Source organism: Drosophila hydei, unplaced genomic scaffold (assembly GCF_003285905.1).
Source record: "Drosophila hydei strain 15085-1641.00,03,60 unplaced genomic scaffold, DhydRS2 tig00000283-arrow-arrow-pilon, whole genome shotgun sequence".
In the NCBI taxonomy this organism is placed as follows: Eukaryota; Metazoa; Arthropoda; class Insecta; order Diptera; family Drosophilidae; genus Drosophila; species Drosophila hydei.
The window spans coordinates 380124-400735 of record NW_022045702.1 but is presented as its reverse complement, the minus strand read 5'-3'; the positions used below and the strand labels follow the sequence as shown (position 1 = coordinate 400735).

The 20612-nt window shown below is 37.0% G+C and overlaps 3 protein-coding genes across 6 annotated transcripts; 2 read left to right on the top strand and 1 right to left on the bottom strand.

Annotated features, from left to right (window-relative positions):
* The first annotated feature begins 248 nt into the window (after positions 1–248).
* LOC111591915 (syntaxin-17) lies at positions 249–2946 on the top strand. The gene is made up of 3 exons (XM_023303837.2): positions 249–381; positions 436–1280; positions 1642–2946. The coding sequence occupies exons 2-3, from the start codon at positions 968–970 to the stop codon at positions 2223–2225; spliced, it is 897 nt and encodes a 298-aa protein (XP_023159605.1). The 5' UTR covers positions 249–381; positions 436–967; the 3' UTR covers positions 2226–2946.
* Positions 2947–3080: 134 nt separating this feature from the next.
* LOC111591916 (protein LLP homolog) lies at positions 3081–3766 on the bottom strand. Its single transcript, XM_023303838.2, has 2 exons — positions 3483–3766; positions 3081–3421 (listed from the first exon to the last, which is right to left on the bottom strand). Exons 1-2 carry the CDS (start codon positions 3666–3668, stop codon positions 3167–3169), a joined length of 441 nt encoding a protein of 146 aa, XP_023159606.1. The 5' UTR covers positions 3669–3766; the 3' UTR covers positions 3081–3166.
* A 1066-nt stretch (positions 3767–4832) lies between these two features.
* Positions 4833–19699, top strand: LOC111591925 (myb-like protein AA). Of its 4 annotated transcripts, none has more exons than XM_023303853.2 (5): positions 4833–5037; positions 17786–18463; positions 18530–18995; positions 19126–19342; positions 19404–19699. In XM_023303853.2, exons 2-5 carry the CDS (start codon positions 18064–18066, stop codon positions 19560–19562), a joined length of 1242 nt encoding a protein of 413 aa, XP_023159621.2. In that variant the 5' UTR covers positions 4833–5037; positions 17786–18063; the 3' UTR covers positions 19563–19699. The 4 variants fall into 4 exon arrangements, with proteins under 4 accessions (XP_023159621.2, XP_023159620.2, XP_023159623.2 ...); XM_023303852.2 differs by lacking the exon at positions 4833–5037 and adding an exon at positions 13072–13204; XM_023303855.2 differs by lacking the exon at positions 4833–5037 and adding an exon at positions 13446–13613 and having other exon boundaries at positions 18530–18905.
* Positions 19700–20612: the final 913 nt, after the last annotated feature.

Below are 20612 nucleotides of genomic sequence, written 5' to 3'. Positions count from 1 at the left end.
ATTAAAAATATGAAACGTCTAGTTCTTAAGTCTCACAATTTGCTATGTGTCTAGTATTTGCATGTATTTGTACATAGAATATATATATATATATGAGAAAATAGCAAAAATAAATAAAATTTTTGTATAATTCATATTTTGAATTTGACGCGCGTTCCAAACGCTGTTAAGTTAACAGTGAACTGTTATTACGAAGCAGTGCAAAGTAAGATCATAAACTAGGTGGCATTGCCATTTCCTTAAGAATAAACTTAAGTTTGGCGCCGTTGAAACTCTGTAAAGTTAACATTGTCGCGTTGCCAATTAGGTAAACAGTGCATAGTGAATATGTTGAATAAGTTGGCAGCACCTTTCACTTCGCATGGTGCTATGCGTGATACGGTAAGAAAGAGTAAGGCATTGTAGTGGACTAACAATGAAAATCCTATATTAAAGTATAAGTTTGCGATTGAATTGCAATAAAGAACGTTGCACATTTTTCTACTACATATAGTACCTAGTGCTGCAAACTGTTTGGTGAGGAGCCCATCTGCCACAATCAGCTATTTGTGACGTCACATTGTCAGCGAATACAAAGAGCTGGCCACCCTTATGTACTCACAACATAGCTGCTAATCGTGTATGACGTCACATTGCTAAGACACGCAGAGAGCTCACCCGCATATTTTGCACTCTGCGAGAAATTTTAACAACGAGAAACAGCTGAAATTATAATTGAACCAAAACAAAAGAAATTGCAATCAGTCGCAATTTCAACTATGCATTAGTAATTCATACAGTTAATCCAGACAGTTGTTGTGCGACCCAGAAAGCGTACTAAGGGACAGTTAAAGCTGAAGTTTAACCACAAGTCAAACATTAAGGAGAGATCCACGCTTATCTTCGTGTGGTTTTCGTGGTTAAAGTTGGATGTGGGTAACGCCCGCACAATTCAATTCATTGATCATTTGCTGTACAAAGTGCGAAGATGGTGGACAATAAACTTACGCTGAAGCAGGCCGAGGTCTCTGTGCAGCGCTTCCAGGAGCAGGCTGTGCCGCATCATTTGAGTCTGCTCGAGAATCATCGGAGCAACATTGAGAAGAGCCTCGCTCTGGGCGATTGGCATAAGATCAAGAAAGAAGAATTAAATGCCATGCGTGTAATTAAACAGATTAAAAATTTACTGTTAGAAATGGATGCACTGCGTGAGAAGCTGAGAGAGGAGGATCAAGCGCGCTTCGATAAGCTGATGAAGGTGGGCAAGGATAGAGCTTTTGAGGGCATGAAGAAATTTTCAGGTAAGCAAAGAGATTTGAGTGCATTAAATAAACAAATACTATTTGTTTATAGACTGGCAGTCGAGTGTTTATTTATTTTTACTAGTTCACTTGAGTCGTTCATAGGCTATCGATATTGATTACTTCACAGCTGAACAGCACAATTTAACGTATCCTTCATATGAACAGCTGAATAGCTCAATTGAACGTGTATGTTCATTTTAACAGCCGAACAAGTTAAGAGGAACTTAGGGAGAGGCTTGCAACTGATAGAACTGTACCCATCTCTGTTCATAAATCAAGTTCAGTAGCTCACTCTTGGCGGAATATTCATATTTCATGTTGTCCATATATTTCTAATAAATCTTTTGTTTATTTACAGAGTTGCAGCTAAAGTCGCCTAGTGCGCAGCAGGATGACGATCAGGACAGTCACTCCTTGGTGGATGTTGACAATGTGCCCGCTCTGCATACACTGCCGCAACTGCAAACAAATTTCCAGCTGGAGGAGCATCAGCTAATGCAAAGGCAATCATGTCTGGAGCAAATGGAGCAGCTGCAGCACGAAATTTATGACCTAAACGGCATGTTCCATGGTATGCGAGAACTGACGCAGGAGCAGGCAACCAGCGTACAATCCATTGCAGACAATGCAGAGGAAGCTTTAGAGAATGTAAATGAGGGCGAAAGACAGCTAAGGAATGCGTTGACTTACAAGAAAGCGATGTATCCACTTGTGGGCGCGCTAGTGGGCACCTGTGTAGGTGGACCCATTGGTCTTGTAGCTGGAATAAAGGCGGGTGGCCTTGCAGCTGTGGGCTGTGGCATACTTGGATTCACTGGAGGATCTGTGCTGAAAAGCAATCCAAACGTGATGCACGGCAGCATCGAGGAGCAGCAAGCACAGCAGCAGGAGGAGGGCAATGATTCCACAGAAACGCTCGAGCTGGCAGAGAAGTCCGAATGACCAAGAAGCTATTCGGGCGCCTTGGCAACAACGAACATGTGGTCGGGCAATAGGCGGCGTCTCGAAGCGGCCACCACGGGTGTCATATGCAGTGTGCGCAGCTATTGTAGCCTACAGTAGGGGTTTAGGCAAAAAAGGACGATGATAACCTTCTTGAATTTGTTTACGAGAGCAGAAGCTCTCATTTGTTTGAGGATAATGGATAAATCACTGTGCAATTCGTATTTCATTTAAGTTTAGACAAAATTTAACTCAATTCAAATCAACTTTGACATATGCCATTAAGGGAGCAGCTGCAATTCTAGTTTTCCTAGGTCAATCTTTCCATTTTGCTTAGCAGACTCAGAAGATCTAGTTTGTAAGTACAAACTCTAATTCTCTCTTCAATTCGATTCTCATTTCCTTTCTGACTGACTGACGATGCGTAAACTCGTCTTGGGATGCTCTTAAGCGCCCCTTCTTTCTTTTTGAATTCCTTCTCTTGTCTAGTAGAAGAGTTGCTAACAGGGCAAAAATTTGTGATCCATCAATCTCCATTTTGTGTAGGAAAGCAGTTGCTATTCCTATCTTCTCTTATTTAAGAAACTCACTTCGATACTTCTCACATTTTCTTATTTCATACCATCTTCTGACTCCAGATTTTTCATATCTATTCTCTTTGTCTCTGAACTAGTTTGAGCGTTAAATATTTGTTGTTTTAGCCATGACAGTTACCAAGTAGCTTACACATATATAGCATATACCTTCTATAAACGTTTATCCATTAATTTAAATATAATTATATTAAGCTTAACGTTTCATGTGTAACTTTAAGGTTTTTTAATATGCAATATAAAAACTTCTATTGCTAACAGTTAAGTTGACTCTAAACAGATTTTTTACTATATGCTATGTACTTAACAACTAGGCGTGGTTGGGCGTGGCACTTTGGGCATTCCCTTTTATAACGGCACATTCACCGTTGTCCAAGCCTGCTTGAAGTTCTTCTTTTGTGCGTGCTGCTTCTTGCGTAGACGCTTCGCTGTCTTCTTTCGTTTAAACCACTCGGGATAATTGCCAAATTGATCTTTGAGCGTTTTACTATTGAAAACGTGCTCAACGCCTGTTTTCTCGTTCACTTGTCTGATCTTTTGGCCCTTCTCTAGACTCTCTTGATGCTCGTACATCAGCTCCTGCTGCTCTTTGGTCTTGGCTGCCTGTTTTTGATTTGATTGTCAGCACATATTTTACATTATATACCTCGTAGTCTAAACTTACTCTCTTAATCTCTTTAGATGTCTTAATTTCAGCAACTTCGCCAATTTCCATTTTGATTTCCTTGCCATCAGCATCCAGCAGACCCAATGTTTTCTTCAGCCGTATTAATTCCTTGGCGTCATAGCGCGCCTTCTTGATTTTGTTCATTTCATCGCGGCGTTTGCGCGAACGATTTTGGCGACCCATAATACTATATATTTAAGGATCGGCAGAATATATTCAATTTGCGTTGCAGAAACGTCAACACGTGCAGTAGCCACAGAAGTATAATATCGACAACGCCTATCGATAGTTTTTATAAGCGTAGATACAAATTTTATGCCACTCATTTTTGCGTTAACAGCAATCATTAAATGATTAACAGAGTGCTGTTAGCACTTTACTCAAGTGAGCACAGGCTGAAATAATAGTCAGTTAAATTTAAATTTGGGATTTTGTTGCTTTACTTTAAACTAATAAAAACATTAAAGTCAATAGTTAACGTACAGCAAATAGAAATGTAATCACTCAAAAGGGGCACGGCAGTATTAAAAATTGTATTCTATTTGAAATCGTTTAATATAAAAATAATATAACATAAACCGTTATATTGGGAATATTTATGAAATTGAATTGTTTATAATAATTGATATACATTAAAGTTGAATACAGTACCTAAAAATACTTCGCTCTGCAAATCAAGTTTTTTTGACGATTTTTTTTATTTCTGCCTATATACCCTATATGAAATAAGGCCTGCACAGCAAACCAGTTTCTCACTCTCATTCTCGCTCATTGGTTGCAATATGATTTTTGTGTACAAACAAAAGTCAGCTGCTAATTGTTTGCTGCAGAGAACAACAGAAAGAGAGGCAGAGAGAGCGAGAGAGAGAGAGACTCCGAAGCAATGAGAATACAATTTCTGCTTTAGTAAGTAATAAGGAATAAGAAGAAATACCCTAACTCCTTAGCTTATACATTATTGCATTAATTGTAATATATTTAAGCGTTTAAATAGTGTTTTAAATTTGAAAATATTATTTCTAGGTATTTACACATCTATAAGTACAACTGCTCTTTACATTCAAGTGCATTCAGTCCGCTTCAGTGGATTGTTTATGGTTAGGGTATTTCGTTAGTCGACATTATTTTGTCATGCACAGGCGCAGCAGCGTTTGTGGCAGTGGCAAAGGCAGTCATAACAGGGTAACTGTGCCGAGCTCAGCTGTAGAGCCACCAGCACCACCAGCGCCACCAACACCAGCTAGCAGCGTCGACTGGGCAGCTGAGTTGCCTCTTCTTCATTCGCTCGCCGTCAGTCGTCGTTAGCAAACGTCATCCGGAGTTTGTGTTGTTCGTCTTGCTACTACTAAACACCACAAAAGAAAAACTCACCCCACTCATTGAAAACTTAAATATTTAATTAAGAAACATTTCGTAAATTATTTAAGCTTCAGAGAAAGCATTGTGCAACATAATTGCAGCAGCTTAAGACATTTTCAACTCAAAAGTGATTTTTGTGCAGCCAAAAGGACCTTAGATTGCAGCGGATCAATAAAGCTAAAGGGGCAGCAAAGTAAGTGTACACAACTACAAATACAAGCACAAAAGCTAAAGCAAAAGCAAAAACAAAAATAAAGGCAAAAACAAAGGCAAAGGCAAAGGCAAATGTTTTGCGGAAGTCAACATAAAAATGGCATAGAAGTTGAAGAGGAAGCGTAAGAAGCAAAGCGAATTACTTTGAAAATTTACATGCATACACACATACACTGGCATACACAAGCAGCATGTATGTATGTGTGTATATATTTTATACAAATTAGTTTTAGGCATGATTTACATACAAAAAGCGCAGCCAAGCGCAGCATAAAAAAAATTCTGATTGCACCTTCGCAGAGTTCACACTTTATATATATATAAACATATATATATATATATATATATATATATATATATATATATATATATATATATATATATATATATATATATATAAGTATATATATATATACATATATATAAGTATATATATATATATACATATATATATATAAAATGTTATGTGTGTGACCTGTGCAGAACTTGTCCAGCCTGTCAGCGCAAAAGGTTCTACACTCGTATGTGTGTCTGTGTGTGTGTACCCTATAGCCTATGTCATATCTTTAGCTGCAAATCTTGCTTTCGACGCGCATCTCGCTTGGTTTTTTTTTGTTTTTCCTTTCGATTAGCCATAAATAAAACTTGCAGCACGTTTTCAGCTCTAACACAGATGCTTATCAAATGAGTTCTTCTTTGTGGAAATGAGCCAACAGTTTTTGTTTGTTTTTTTTTTGTTTTTTTTTTTTTTACTGAAAATATAGTAGTCTGACAAAGTTAGCAGAAATACTCTTTTAAATTATATTTAAATTGCTTAATATTTGATTATTATTTTAATTAGCCTTCACATGCATTTCCTGACGATTTAATAGATATATAAATAAAAACATCTCAAAGTCTTCCCATTCAATTTTCTTAGTTATGACCTCATCAAAATTGATACATTTTAAAATATATTATAAATATATTTAAACTGTCAACTGTTTGTCTTTTCAATTTAATTTAGTGTTTTGCTTCTGGCAATTTTGTAATTTTTGTAATGGTTTAATGTATACAAAATTTCAAGTGATTTATATTTTAGTTTTCAAAGTACATTTTCGACTTAAAATTTTGCAAACAGTTCGAAAAGCTTGAAAATATATAACTGCATTAATATATTAATATATTTATATATTATATGGTATATTAATTTTAAATTAGAAATTAATTTTGTTGATAATTTAATTTTCTCTTGAATAATCATAAAAAAATAATACAATTTTTTTTTCAAATAAAATAAGTCATAAATAATAAATTAATAAAAAAAATAGTTGTATTATAAAAGTAAAACAAAACAAAATAAAATGAAATAGTTGTAATTTCTTTAATTACTTAAACATTGATCAAATTTATATATAAATATTGTGTATATATTATTTTATAGTTTTTCTATTTCCTTTTTCGATTTTTGACTTTGGCAAGTTCTTCAAAATTCTTTATTGCCATTAAATATTTAGATATACATATATTTAAATATATATCTACTTATATATATCTAAAATCATGTCAGCTGTTCGCTATTTGATTTTCAAATGAAATTTGAAATTTATAAACAAATTTTCTTGGCTCCGAGCCAAGGCGAAAACACAAGAATTTCTATGTTATTTTCGCTTTTCTTTTTGTATAGATTGAAGAAATACCTATGCGTAAACCGCAAAAAAAAAGATAAATTGATTGAAGCAACCTTTTCTCTTGCTTGATGAGGGTATATCAAAAGGACCTACGCAGACAGAAATTACAAGAAATAAATATAATGAAAACCCCAATCAGGCAACATGCGCAAGTGAATCACACAAAAGTGCACAATAAGCCAGAGAACAGGTCTTGCAGGCTCATCCCATTGTTTTCTTCTTCTTCTTTTTTTGCTGCTTATTGTATTTGTCTTCGTTTTTTGGCTGTTTTTTTCAGCTGGGTGTTAGAGCGAGTCGACAATAAATCAAGTTGAAAAAGCAAAATGTTTATATGAGCAAAAAAATACATAAACAACAAACAGCTGATGTTGCGTGTGTGTGTGTTGTGTGTGCAGTCAAGTTGTTTCGAGTTGTTTCGAGCACGTCGCTTGCAATTGGCAACTGGATTTTGGCTTGGTCCAGCCCAGGCACGACTTGGACTTGAACTAACTAGCCGCAGTCGAATCTGGCTGTGGGCATCTCTTTAATTGGCAAACACGGCAAAGGGTAGCAGACAATGCAGCTGCACTGAGAGAAATTTAGATGCACAAATTACAAATTTTTAGACATTAAGTTGGAAGAGTTACTTCACAAATCCAAACCTGTTTTGGAATATCTTTAACACATAAGAATATCCTTAAATCTATTTTAAGCAGCTTCTTTTCTCTCAGTGTACTTTTTTCGATTACTACCAATTCTCTTGTTAGCTATTTGCGAACCAGTTCTGGCCTTATTTGGTGGGCTGATTGCATTTTAGTCAAGTCTAGTCTAGACGTGGCTGTATTGTAGACCCTTGGGCTTGACATAGAAAGTCAGTTAAACAATTAAGTCATCATTAGAGCGCATTAGTGGCTTTCATTAGCGCAGTTACCGCTGACACGGCAGTTTGTCCGTGCTACCTGTACAGGTCGACAACAACTAGCATAACAATAACAGCAAGTCAGGTAGGTCCGGCCAAAGCGGCTTTCTTAGTCAGCTAATCTCCAAATGGCACGCATTGCGAGCAGACCCTAGCCCCTGGTTAATTTACAAACCATCATTCGAAAGCTAGTCAACGACTTCATATACCCTGCCTATTGAGTACAAAATGGTTATATACTGCAACGAGCGAATGCTTAGAGACCTTACATTTTCATTTGAAAGTTGTAGAAATTATCATTATCATTATAGAAATTATCATTGAAAATTAAAAGAACTGTTCATGCAGAAATAGGCATTGGATATTTAGACTACGACATTTATACCCTGCTCTGTAGTGCTAAGAGAGTGTATTCTTACTGCGAGGTACTTTTTCACTCTTATAAATTGCGAACAGAGTGTGGTTGCAGTCAGTCATGTGTAATCGCCATTTTCTGCTACATTGTAACTGTAATTATGCCTATCACTTACACACACACACGCACACAAACTCAACCAAACAAAACTCTTCAAGTGCTTCGCTCTGTTTTGGGTTCGACTGCCTTTGTTCTCAGCTTGGTGCCTGGCCGTGCATGTCCCGACAGGCATATCGTTTCAAATTAACTTATGACATAAGCAACAATAACAACAACAGCAGTTTATGGAAAGTGAATTTTCCCGTGTGCGTCGTTGAAATATACCAAAATGAAAAACCCCGCATCTCTCAGTGGTATATCCAAACATAACTTTTCGTATGTCAACTTCTTTCCTCATCAAATTGATGACGTCATAAATGTATAGAGACTGTCGCCCAGGTAGGCCCAGTTGGGCAGCAATTTACATTTGCTAACTGCGCAGCTCTGCCTCTCCTGCCTCTACTGCCTACCCTGCTCTTGAATCGTTATAACGGGGTAGTTTATTTTTACATATGCGTTCAGCTGACGTGTACATTTTCTACTGGCATTTGCGTTGATTTGCAACGACCACAGCAACAACAGCATAAACCACATAATCGATAAGCTGCAGCCTAAATTAAACGCACCTTAAATATATATTTATATGTATGTGTGTGTATGTGAGCTTTCCAAAATAAATCAGTCGGCAAATAGCTAAGGTGACCCCCAAAAAGCAGAGGCAAAAGTTTTTTGGGCCACCTTTTTCATGCGGAAGTAACTGTTACTGTGTACACACAAGCGTACATATACATAATTGCAGTGAAAACTCACACGTACACATGTACGCATTTATATATATATATATATATACGTATGTGCAGAAAGTTGGGCACTGCGCAGGTCAAACATAGCAACTGACAATTTGTTTGTAAACAAAAATGCCAATGCGCTAACAGAGGGTGGCAGCAAAAACAAAATGAGAGAGAGAGAGAGGCAGAGCGTAGGCAGCAAGAGTACTGAGTGAGAGAGTGGGTCTGTTGGGGAGTTGTGCTTGCTTGCTGGTGACATGCTCTCGCTGCATGATTGCTGGAGAACTTCGCTCAGCAGCAGCAGCAACAACAACAGCAACAGTAAAAGCAAGACCAACAACAAGAAGACCCAGTAGCCAACTGTGATTTAAACTATTTTTAGCATTGCAACAGCTTACAGGATGAGGGAAAGGGATAGAGGAAATGGTATAGAAATAGGCATAGGCAAAAACACAAGCAGAGCAATAGGCAGAGGCTTAGATAGAAACAGAAGCAGAGGCAGAGGCAGAGGCTTAGCCGTATGCTTATGGGCAGTATAAAGGCAGAAGCATAGCCAGCGGCAGAGGCGTAGGCCGAACTAGAGGCAGAGTCAAAGGCAACAGTTGAGATAGAGGAAGAGGCTGTTCATGATACTAATATTAGTTATAAGCTTAAGCTTTATTCTGATTAGTTGTTTTATATAATTTATTTTTTAATATTTTCCAACATATTCTGATTAAAGTTCATTGCACATTGAGAGGCAAGTGAACTACGTTGCGTGAATATTTAAATTGCGTTCATTGTATTTATTTTGACAGAGTTTCTTGTAAGAGCTGATTGATTGATTGACAATGTTTACCACAAATTGACGCTTGACCTAGTGGCCCAGCCCGAAAGATATATACCTATATATATATGTATAAATATATATATACAGAGTTATTTTTGGGCTTCAAAGCAAGTGATAAAATAAATGCGATGTTCAGTGACAAAAAAAAGAATAAAAGATTGCCTAAAAATATCAACTGCGACGCATTATCAATTCAAATTACGCATTATAATATGCATCAATACAAAACAAGAAAGTGTTCATATATGTATGCATAAATCTATATATAAATAAAATTCCAAATGTCAATTATTAAGCTGTGTAAAACTTGAAATACTCAGATATCTATAGTATATATCTTATATATACATTATATATATATCTACTTTTCTCTTCAAAACCTGTCTGAATTTTCGATTGACCGATAAGCTGGATATTGGCAAAGGCTTGCCCCATGCATCGGTTCAGAATTCGTAATACTCAATCTGAGAACAAGTGTTCAACATGTGCGAAGCACAACGTTTACGTCATCTGAATCGAAAGCTTTGTATTCCATGAGCACTAATACCCCAGTATATATATATGTATAAGTGAACCAATTTGAAATAATCTTAAGTATATATGAATACCCTTTAACAGTCAAATAAATGTGGATTAGTTCTGCCAATATATCTTTCAAGTAAACTTAGACTTAGAAATGCTATATATACTATATAGTATCATATGATTGTATAAAAGATATTATATGAATATTATATTTTTAAAGAGTATTTCTTGCTGTTTGCGCGAATTTAGTTAAAGAATATTTGACAGGGTATTCAAACGTCTATCAAACAATTAACAAATTTCCGCTCTTACATAATATGCCATAATATTCAGCTCCAGTTACAGAGCGTATTACTTTCTGTGACATAGAAATGGAGATTTCATGATGTCGCAGCAAGCTAAATGCGCATTTGTCCCAGCGCAGTTGGGGGTGGCCAGGCGAGAGGATTGGGAGGTGGCAAATGGGGAATGGGTAAAGGGAATGCTCGGCTTTATTTTATGCGCAGTTGCCGCTGACTGATCCGACGACCCTTTCCAAATGCCGACGCATTTGTTTGGAATTATGGACAAACATTTGTTTGCCTATCTCTCTAGATAGACGCCGACAATAATTTATCGCTACTGGGGCTCGCATGTCTAGCTGTAAACAAGTCCAGATGATTAGATAAAGTGCAGCCAGGAAAAAAGAAAGAAAGAAATGAAAATAAATAGGTTTCAGAAATTCCAACTACGCTAGTTGTATGTTAGTTGTTTATTTGAGTTTTGAGTGGGCTGCTGTTTGTTTACGTTAGCATCTCTAATCATTTTTTATTTTCGCCTTTTTGTTTTCATCTTTTTATGCAATGACGCCCAAAACTTTGTTTACATATTATTCGATTTCTCTACGCATTAGCCGACGCTTCATTTCATACCCTGCGCTCATACCAAATGGGTATGATTTATTTTATGTATACAGTGACAAGGAGGCGGTAGACGAAAACGAAGATTCTTGAACAGGATCAATAGCAGACTCAATCTAAGCACATTTTTTTACCTGCCCTTCTAACTGTCCGTCTGTCTATTCAACCGTTTGTCTCTCCGTCCAGGTGTTTAGGGTATCTTCTAGTCGGCCACTCCCACCCAGAGTACACCTACTTGTTTTTGTCCGTGGCGCGTGCGAAATGAAATTATAAAAGATATACATCTAGAGATATATATTTATATACATAGACTATCGAGACATACGTAAATGTTGTCGTTGACGCTTAAGTCTTTGCGTCAGCTACTTTTCTTCTTTTTGCTGTCTTTTGGGTTAGCTACAAGTTGTCGCTGTGGTTGGCCAATTTGTTGGCCTCTTCCACTCTGTCAGCTGTTGCATGATAAAATTTCTAAAAATATAAAAGAAAAAACAAAACAAAAACTGCATAGAACAAGCAAACACACACAAAAATCACCTTGAACCTGGCCGCGAGGTTGGGCAGACAAATGTTCTATATATATAACATATGTATATATAGGTGTACATCTATTCTCTCAGGTATATCTGAGTACAAATACCAAACTTTGTCTAAAGCTTTTGCTCATTCATATAATAAAAGTGCTCTGCTAGTGTATACAAAATTTTTTGTTATATAAAATGAGCAGAGTCTAAGAAGAACATTTCGATTTGGCCACAAACACAGAAAACTTAGAGAAAATTGTGCAAAAATCGAAAATAAAAAGTCTAGAAAAATAATATAAAAATATATTAAAAATATAATACAAACTTAATTATAAAATAAAAGTCAAGAGTAAACAGTGCTTCAAGTTTGATAAAGCAAGCTAAGTTTGAAGCATAAACAAGGTACAGTCAGCCTGTATAATATTAGTTGTATCCGCTCTAAAGCTAAAGACTATTGTAGAATTCTTAAAAAAGTTGAGTATATATTTATAACATATACAATATACATATATGTATATAAGTAAAAAGATATATATCCAGTTAATTAGAATGCCTAGAATGTCTGGCAATTGCAGCTCGCCTAAGCTACTTAGCTTTTATTTATTTCTTTTTGTTTTTATAGAATTTTTATGCGATTGCTGCTTAGCTGAACTTGTTTTTGCGCCCGTGACTTGGCAGTTTCTATCGACTATACACATAGAATTATATTAGATTGGACTTTGAGCAGACGCTGGGGAAAATAACCAATGGCCAAACTACATTTTGCTCGCTTAGTCACAAGCTACAAAAAAGAGCCACTCGGTCTGGCAGCTATAGAAAACAGTATCTGCGAGATACACAAAACAAACAGTTGGGGAGTGGCTAAGCAGGGGCAGGGGTAGGGGTAGAGTTGGGGAAAGAGGGCAAGGAGAGGCGCACATAAAAGTGTGTCAGTGCGCAAACGTCAGCGCAGCTGATCGCCATACAAAAGCTAACTACATAGAGGTAGATATATATATTGAGAGAGAGAGAGAGAGAGAGAGCGTAGCATTAGAGAGCGCGCGCTTGGCATTTGTTAGTAAACAAAATAACACGAACTGCGCGTATGATCGAACGAGTGCTCAGCTGCTTGGCTGCTCGTGCAGCATAATTTTGGCGCTGTCTGCTTTTGTTTACCAGCTGAAGCCCGAAGCCCCTTTGCCCCACTGTACCACAGGCGAGCGCGCGCACTCGTATGTGTGTGTATGTGTTAGTGTGTCTTGTAGCGTTGCTTTTTTTTGCGTTTTAAAAAAATACATAATTATGTGTTTAGATACGCTCGTTCGTTCACTCGATCGTTGGCTCCTCGCTCTTTGGCGTGTGCGCTCTCGCGCTCTCTCCCTGTGTGCGCTCTCTTGCTCTTTGTCTTCTTCTGTGTATTTCGCAGCTTGAACTGTGGCTGAGCAGTTGCCCCGTTGACATTCGCCTTTAATATTTGAAAGCAAACGCAACGCGCGGCACAGCCAAGTGCAGCAAACAAAAGTGAAATACACACGGACACACACTCTCACACACACACGCACACTCACTCAGTGGCCGTTTGAGGTAAATGTAAATGTAAAGCCAAAGCGCTGCTTAAGCCAAACTTTAAGTGTTAACAAATTGTGCATAAAAGAAAAACAAAGATACTTTTGGGCTAAGCTGCAGCCATAGCTACAGCTACAGCTACAGCTAGATACAGATACAGATACAGATACAATTGCAAGCTCTCACACACACTCTGTTGTGTGTGTGTGTGTGTATTTTGTAGCTTTTGTTCTTTTGAAATTCAAATACGCTTCCGTTCAATTCAGTTGGCAAACGTGTGTCGACTTTGCAGTATCTGCAGTTGCTGTCTGCCCTCTAGTTCGTATCTGTGTATCTGTATCTTCAACTGTGCTTCTGCATCTGTGTATTCGTATCTTATTCTCGATTCATTTTCGGTGTGTTATATAGTTGTGCTTTTGCTACCCAGGTGAGCCGAAACAGCTGATGAAATTCAACTCAAGTGCAATATTTTGTTTGCGGATTTTTCTTCTTATATATTTTGTATCTTTTTTCTGTTTTCGGTTTTTTTGGTACACCACAAGGTCAGCTGTGACGTCAGCGTCGTCTTTGTGCGAGCATTGCATAATTGGTTTTATTATTATTATGAGCCTTGTGGCTTGCTAAATGCAGTTCGAACTGTCATAAAAATAATAATTATATATATGCATATGTATATGTGTATATATAACGAAATCAAACAAAGCCTAAACAAAGACCGCATAAAGCTTTGTGCTAATCAATTGCGTTAACTGATATGAATGCTCACGTCTGTGTAGGCGGACCCTAGTTCATTTCATATGTGGGCGCAATATACTTGAAAAGCTTTCGATGCCTAATGAATATATCAATATATGCATATACACACACATAAATATATTTGCCTTGCCAATTGATAATTACATTAAGTTTCTTGTCGAAATAGTTGTATACCTCTTTGATTCACGGATGTTCATAACGAAATTAAGAAATAGCTGAGGTAATTTTTTGTAGAATTTTTAATGGCAGCAAAGATTACACTGCAAAAAATGGCAATATAATGTTAGAATGTGAGAAGAAAACATATAGCTCAAAACTTTTCGGAAATTATCATTACAAAAAAAAAAAATAAATAAAAAATAAAAGAAAATAAAAAAATATTTTTTCTTCTTCTTTCGCACTTTTTGCTAAGTGTACAAGTCTCATTAGTTTTTGATGCTATCAGTCGAAACGTGTATTACGTATTACCGCAAGCCCCAGACAATTAGTTCAAGTTCATTAGACTAGAAACTGGAATCGAATGCACAGCCTCCCCCACGAGCCTGAACTTTCGACTCTCGCCTGTTCGACTATAATTATTATATATATACCAGATATACTATATTGACTTTAGATATTGTTTAGCTAAACACTTGGACTGTCTAGCCAAAGTGTCTGGGTGTAGGAGCTTATCGAAATTAGTTTGCGAATGCAAAGCGATAAGGCTCATAGTTTGTTGACTTGAGGTGTTTATTAATGATGGACCGTATATAGGTGTAGCTCTATATACATATAGACATATGGTTATATATAGATATTAAGCTTATATAAGCGATCAGTGATCAAGGTCGTTGCAAAAGCAACAAATGGCAAATGACAAATGAAAATAAATGCTGTAGATACTGTTCTGAATACACAGACCTATACACCTACACATAGCTCAACTGAGACCAAGACAATTGACATTTTGATGACAAGCTATATATATGATGATATATGTATGTATATATATCATCTATATGAGAGCATTTCTAACTAGCTAGCAAGTCGCTTACATGGTCAAGGCAGCGTCTATTCAGCTGACAAAAGTGAAAATCAAATGTATATATACGATATAGAATATATAGAAGTATTGATACCTATGTATCGCTGATGTACAAGCGCAGTCATTGCCTTTTTGTTTACCTCAATAGCCGTTATCAATTGTTTGTATGATCGCATTGTCTAAAAACAAAAGTTAGCGCCAAAGTTTGAGACGCAGTTGCGATTTGAAACGTGTTCGAAATTAATATGACAGCACGAAATGCACTTCCCCCAATGGAATGTCGTAATGCCAATTTACTATATATAAGCACACATGTATATATATCTATATGCATATTATATTTAAACTAATAAAGAGAATGCATATTTGAAATGTGCTTTGGCATTCCGACCTCAAAATCAGTTGCTTTTGTGTGCAGGCATTATGCAAGACTTATAAAGTCCAAATATTTATATTTGCATATATAGTATAGATCGTTTAATAAAAGTCAGCTGATGGTCAACTGGGTTTTACATATATATAAAATAATTATATATGTGCATATATTCTGCAAGCTGTAGAACTAGCTTGTGAAAAAATTTTTAAAAATTAATAAAAAAATTAAAAAATTAAATAAAATTAAATTAATAAAAATTAAAAATAAAAATAAAAATGATTTAATATATAAGAATAAATAAAACAAAATTTTTATTTTATAACAAATTAATATTAAAATGAAAAAATTTAATAAACTATAAAATGAGTTTAGAAATTCATAAATAAAATAAAAATAAATATTTCAAATTATTTTCGTATATTTTAACATAAATATCAGATTATAACTGAAATATTTTTCGAAAAATATTTCTTTTCTTCTATGATATGAAATTCAATAAGAAAAGGACTAAACTTACAATTCATAACTAAAATATAAACTGTACAATACTCTTCTCTATGAAAGGGTAGCTATGTTTCCTATGTTTCCTTGTGTCAATCAAATTCTATTTTTTTTCTGTTCAACTTTCGCTGACATTTGGCCGCGCAAATTGTCGCACGTTCGAGAGCTTTAAACCTGGCTAATAGAAGTTAGCGCTGCTCAGCGCCTTTTGTCTCTGCTCAAGAAACAGATTTCACTTGCCTGAGAATCGAGCTGGAGGAGGCAGTGCGGTGGGCAGAGGCAAACTAGCAATGGCCGTTAGTTAGTAGTTATTTAGCTGCTTCGTGGCTTTTCGTTTTGCGGTCAAATTGCAAATTGCAGCTGAGTGCAATTGAATTTTCGTCGAGTCTTGCTTTGTTTTGGCCGTGATGCGAGTGTGTTTACTTTAGACGACTTGGCCGCTGCACATTCTGTTCGACATTCACAATTTCACAGACAATTGCCATAAACAAGCGTCAAGCAGCATTTTGCATTTGCCCATTGGCACAGTTTTTGATTATCATTTTAAGCTGGAAATAGAAACGTTTCGAGAGCAATTCACATTGGCAAAGTGGCACTAAAACGGCTCAAGATACAGTTGCAGCTCGCACAGATACAACTGATGCAAATAGAGATATATCTTTTATATATTATTCATATATATAGATATATGTATGAATCTCTCATGACGTGCGCTCAATTTAAATGTTATGCATTCGTCTCCTTCTCTGTGTGTGTAGCATCACATATAATTGCCTTGATCATATGCTTGTCGCATGCACAGAGCACAACTTGGCAGCGGGAGGAGTGTTGTGGGGCTTCAGTTAGCTATCAACTTGGCAACTTAATGGGCTGTGCAGCGTTGCTTTATGACAATGAATATGTATGTTTATATAGGCAATATAGCTGTCAGCACAGTGCTTGTCAAACTGGCCGCAGGTCAATTGCAATATAAGCAAGATTAATGTAAGAGGGAGTTCATGACTAGCAAATACACTGCTTAGCGAGCTCGTGGTATAACGAGCTTTAAAAATGTGAAAACTGATTTGAAATCGATATTTATCGATTATTTGATTGTTGGTATTTATCGCTTACAGGCTTGTTCATAAAAATAGTAGTGCTACAGAGCACTAAATGTTAGACCACAATATTCAAGTATAAGCCCAATATTCTGAAAACAATTTGTAACGAATATTATTATAAACATATTTTTGATTAATGCAGAATTATGTATGTATAAAACTATATTGGAAATATTTTTATTTGGTCTTATTGGAAATCTCCTATTCAAAAAGATTTGGGTAGACAAAGAGCGATTATCGATTGAGTAAATCAACAATATTTTCTACATATATATATATATTATTACATGATGCCTTGGAAATAAACAATCTTTTCTCACAACAAATTTATTTTAATAATTTGTATATATTTTTTAATCATTTTATTTTAATACTTAAAAAATCGATTTTTATTTATTAACATTCATAAAAATCATAAGATCATAAATATTTCCTCGTCCATAATACCCGTTCAACTGTAATATACCTGCTCTTGTGCTTGTGCATTACAGGGTATTAAAACGCAACGGAAAACTCGGAATTTCCATTGTAACAAAATCTAATTAGTGTAATCAGAGTAATTGGCAAGTGCCGCCGCTGCTGAGCGTATGAAAACAATTGGAATTTATATATGTAAATTTCCATTTTCATTTTCGAATTTCACTTTCGCAATGGGCAAACGAATTTCAATTGAATTAAAAGCAATTAAATGTGTACAATAGCAAAATAAATTGAATCAAGTAAATATTAAGTAGCCGCCGCGTTGTACACATCAGAACAGCTTATGTGCTAATGTGGGTGTGTGTGTATTGCGCAATTTGGTATACATTTGTTAATTGAAATATACGTTCTTCCACTTTCAGACAAAGACAAAACAAAAAACAAAAGAAAACTGAGAACGCAGCAAAGAGACGTCGCAGCGTACAAAAGGGAATAAATAAATAAGACTGAGCAACATAAATAAGACGCATAGACAACATCACTAAGCAATCTCTAGCAAGCGCACAAACATATTGATCTCAACTCGATAAGCAATATCAACAACAATCAAACAAACGATCAATCAATCAATCAATCAATCAAGCAAGCAATCAAGGAAGACCAATCGATAGCCAGCTCCAAACGCTCTCTATCTCGTATAATGTTTAGCAGTCTTGCAACGTTTCTATTTGGAGCGCAACCCACGTCTGAGTCAACGCAAAGCCAACCGAATCCTGTCCAGATCAATCCCAGCGAATCGGGCAACGAGCAGGCAGCAGCAGCAGCTGGAGATGTAATCGAGGTGACATCCTCAACTCCATCCGTAGCGGGCAATCAGCGTGGACCGTTACGGCTGAGCAACAGCGGCAAGCGTGGCGGCGCCAAGAATAGGCGTGCCAAGCAGCGCCAACTGCAACAACAACAACAACAACAACAGCAGCAGCAGCAGGGCGGACAACGCAAGCAGCCGGCGACGCTAACGAAGCTGCTAACACCCAACGGCGAGTGCGTCATCGAGGACGACATCAATGAGGACGAATGGTACATAGTGGAGAAGGAGGGTAAGTGAAGGGCAAATCATATATCCCTAAGCGACTCTACGAATGTTCCTCGCTATCCCATTGCAGATGAGGAGAACGACTCGCTGCCACGCAGCGACTCTGAGGAGGAGTTGACCGGGGCAAGGGCTGCAGCTGCCCCAGCTGCTGCTCCTTCGGCCGCCGCTCGTCGTCGCCAGCACATCAATTCGCATTCCTTGTATAGTGGACCACGTCCGCAGCAGCAGCGCAACTACTTGCAACGCACGCGTGCCGCTGGCCGCACGCTCAGCGTCTCCACTCTAAGCCCGCCACGCAGTGTGCCAGCCAATGAGTTGGGCAGCGATACGTCGGCTGTCAGTCAGTCGCTATACGCACCTGTCGTCGCAGCTGTCTCGCCCAGCGGCAGCGAGAGTAGCTCCAGCAGCGGTAGCTCTGGCGCCGGCCTGCTGATGGAGGAGTCCTGGTACGTAACACCGCCACCATGCTTCACCTCGATTGGGCCAATCAATATGGAAGCATCACCCTTTGAGAATCTATTGATTGAGCATCCAAGGTTGGTGATTTTCTCTACCTCCAAAAAAAAAAACCCAAAAAACCTCCTCCAAAAAGCAAAGCAAAGCTGCACGCAAGACCCTGCGTATACCTGATATTTTACTAACATTTGCTTTACTTTACCTTTGCAGCATGTCGGTTTACCATAGTATTAGGTCCAGCCAGGCGGGCACTGAAAGTTTTGTTAATCTTGATCTCGGCTCAGCGGTGGAACCAGAACCAGAGCCAGAGCCAGTCCAGGTGGCTGCAGCTGGGGCGGTGCAACCGCCGCGCAGCCACAGCGCACGCTTCGATCGTCATGCGGCGGTTGAGCTGAAGCAGCAGACGTTGGCTCGTCAAAGCCAGAAGGTGGGTATCATTGACTAAGCAAATCACTTAATATGCTCTAAATACATTCTTTATTTCTTAGAGCTACAATAAGAAGCAGCATCAGCAGCTGTGCCGCAGCGCCATTAAGCGCGCCAACAAGGTGCGCGACTTCCAGGCCAAGGGTCAGCGTCCGCGTCGCTCAGACATGCAGCACTGCAAGCTGGTTAGCGGTGCCAACAACAATCGCAAGTGCTGCTAGTGGATGACAACTGAACCATACACACACACACCCCTCTCCTCCATCCAAGGCTCTCTCTACATAATCTAACATGGCAAACAAAAAAGCAACGCGCTTTGGCAAGGCGCAAAAGAATTTTAATTAGTATTTTAAATTGCCAAAAAAAAGTAACAAAAAAAATTACCAAAACGAAAAAAAAAACACCACAGCCGCAAAAATATGAAAATTTAGCAACTACAAAAGAAACAAAAAAAAAAAAACACTAAAAAATTTAAAAGCTAAAAACTTAACAATTAGTAATTGTGTAAAAAAAAAAAACAAAAAAATTTAAATTCTGTGTAAAGTAGTTTTAAATGTTTACAGTTTCAACTTAAAAGAGCAGAAAAAATCTATAAAAAATACCAAAAAATGCAATAAAAAGTTTTTAAAATTAAAACAAAAAAAACCAACAAATGTTCAACATAATATGACACAAAAAAAAAAAACATGAAGAAAAAAATGTATAAAAATATTTTACTAATTTAGTTTTAAAAACAAGAGAAGAAACCCATTTAAAAAAAAACATTTTTATTTATTTGTATTTAAAATTGAAAATTTTCTATGATTTAAGCAACGATCAAAGCGATCGATTCTGAATTTAGTTATATGATTTGTTAAAGTGAAACAAAATGCGTGTATTTTATGTATGCTTCTTTATGTGAAATGTATTACAGTGTATCAGAGATGAGCAGATGAATGAAAGTATGAAAAAATGTGAAAAAAAAACAAAAAACAAAAGAAATGAAAACAAATATTAATTATATAAATAGAAAACCCAATAAAAATGATAATGCTACGATCTTAAGATATGAGTTGCCAAATTGTTTTTTTTTTCCTATATATATTCCAGTTGATCCATTATGAATGTGGGTCAAACCTTTTGGTTGGGTCGGTCTCTGGTCACAGTGGCTGCGCTGCCCTTGTCGCTGTCAGGGTCAAGTCGGCTGGGGGTGCCAGCTCACCTTTCACAATCGAAAAGCAGAGCGTTTAATTAACCAACAGTTAAGTGTTAACTAACTAATTAGTAATTTG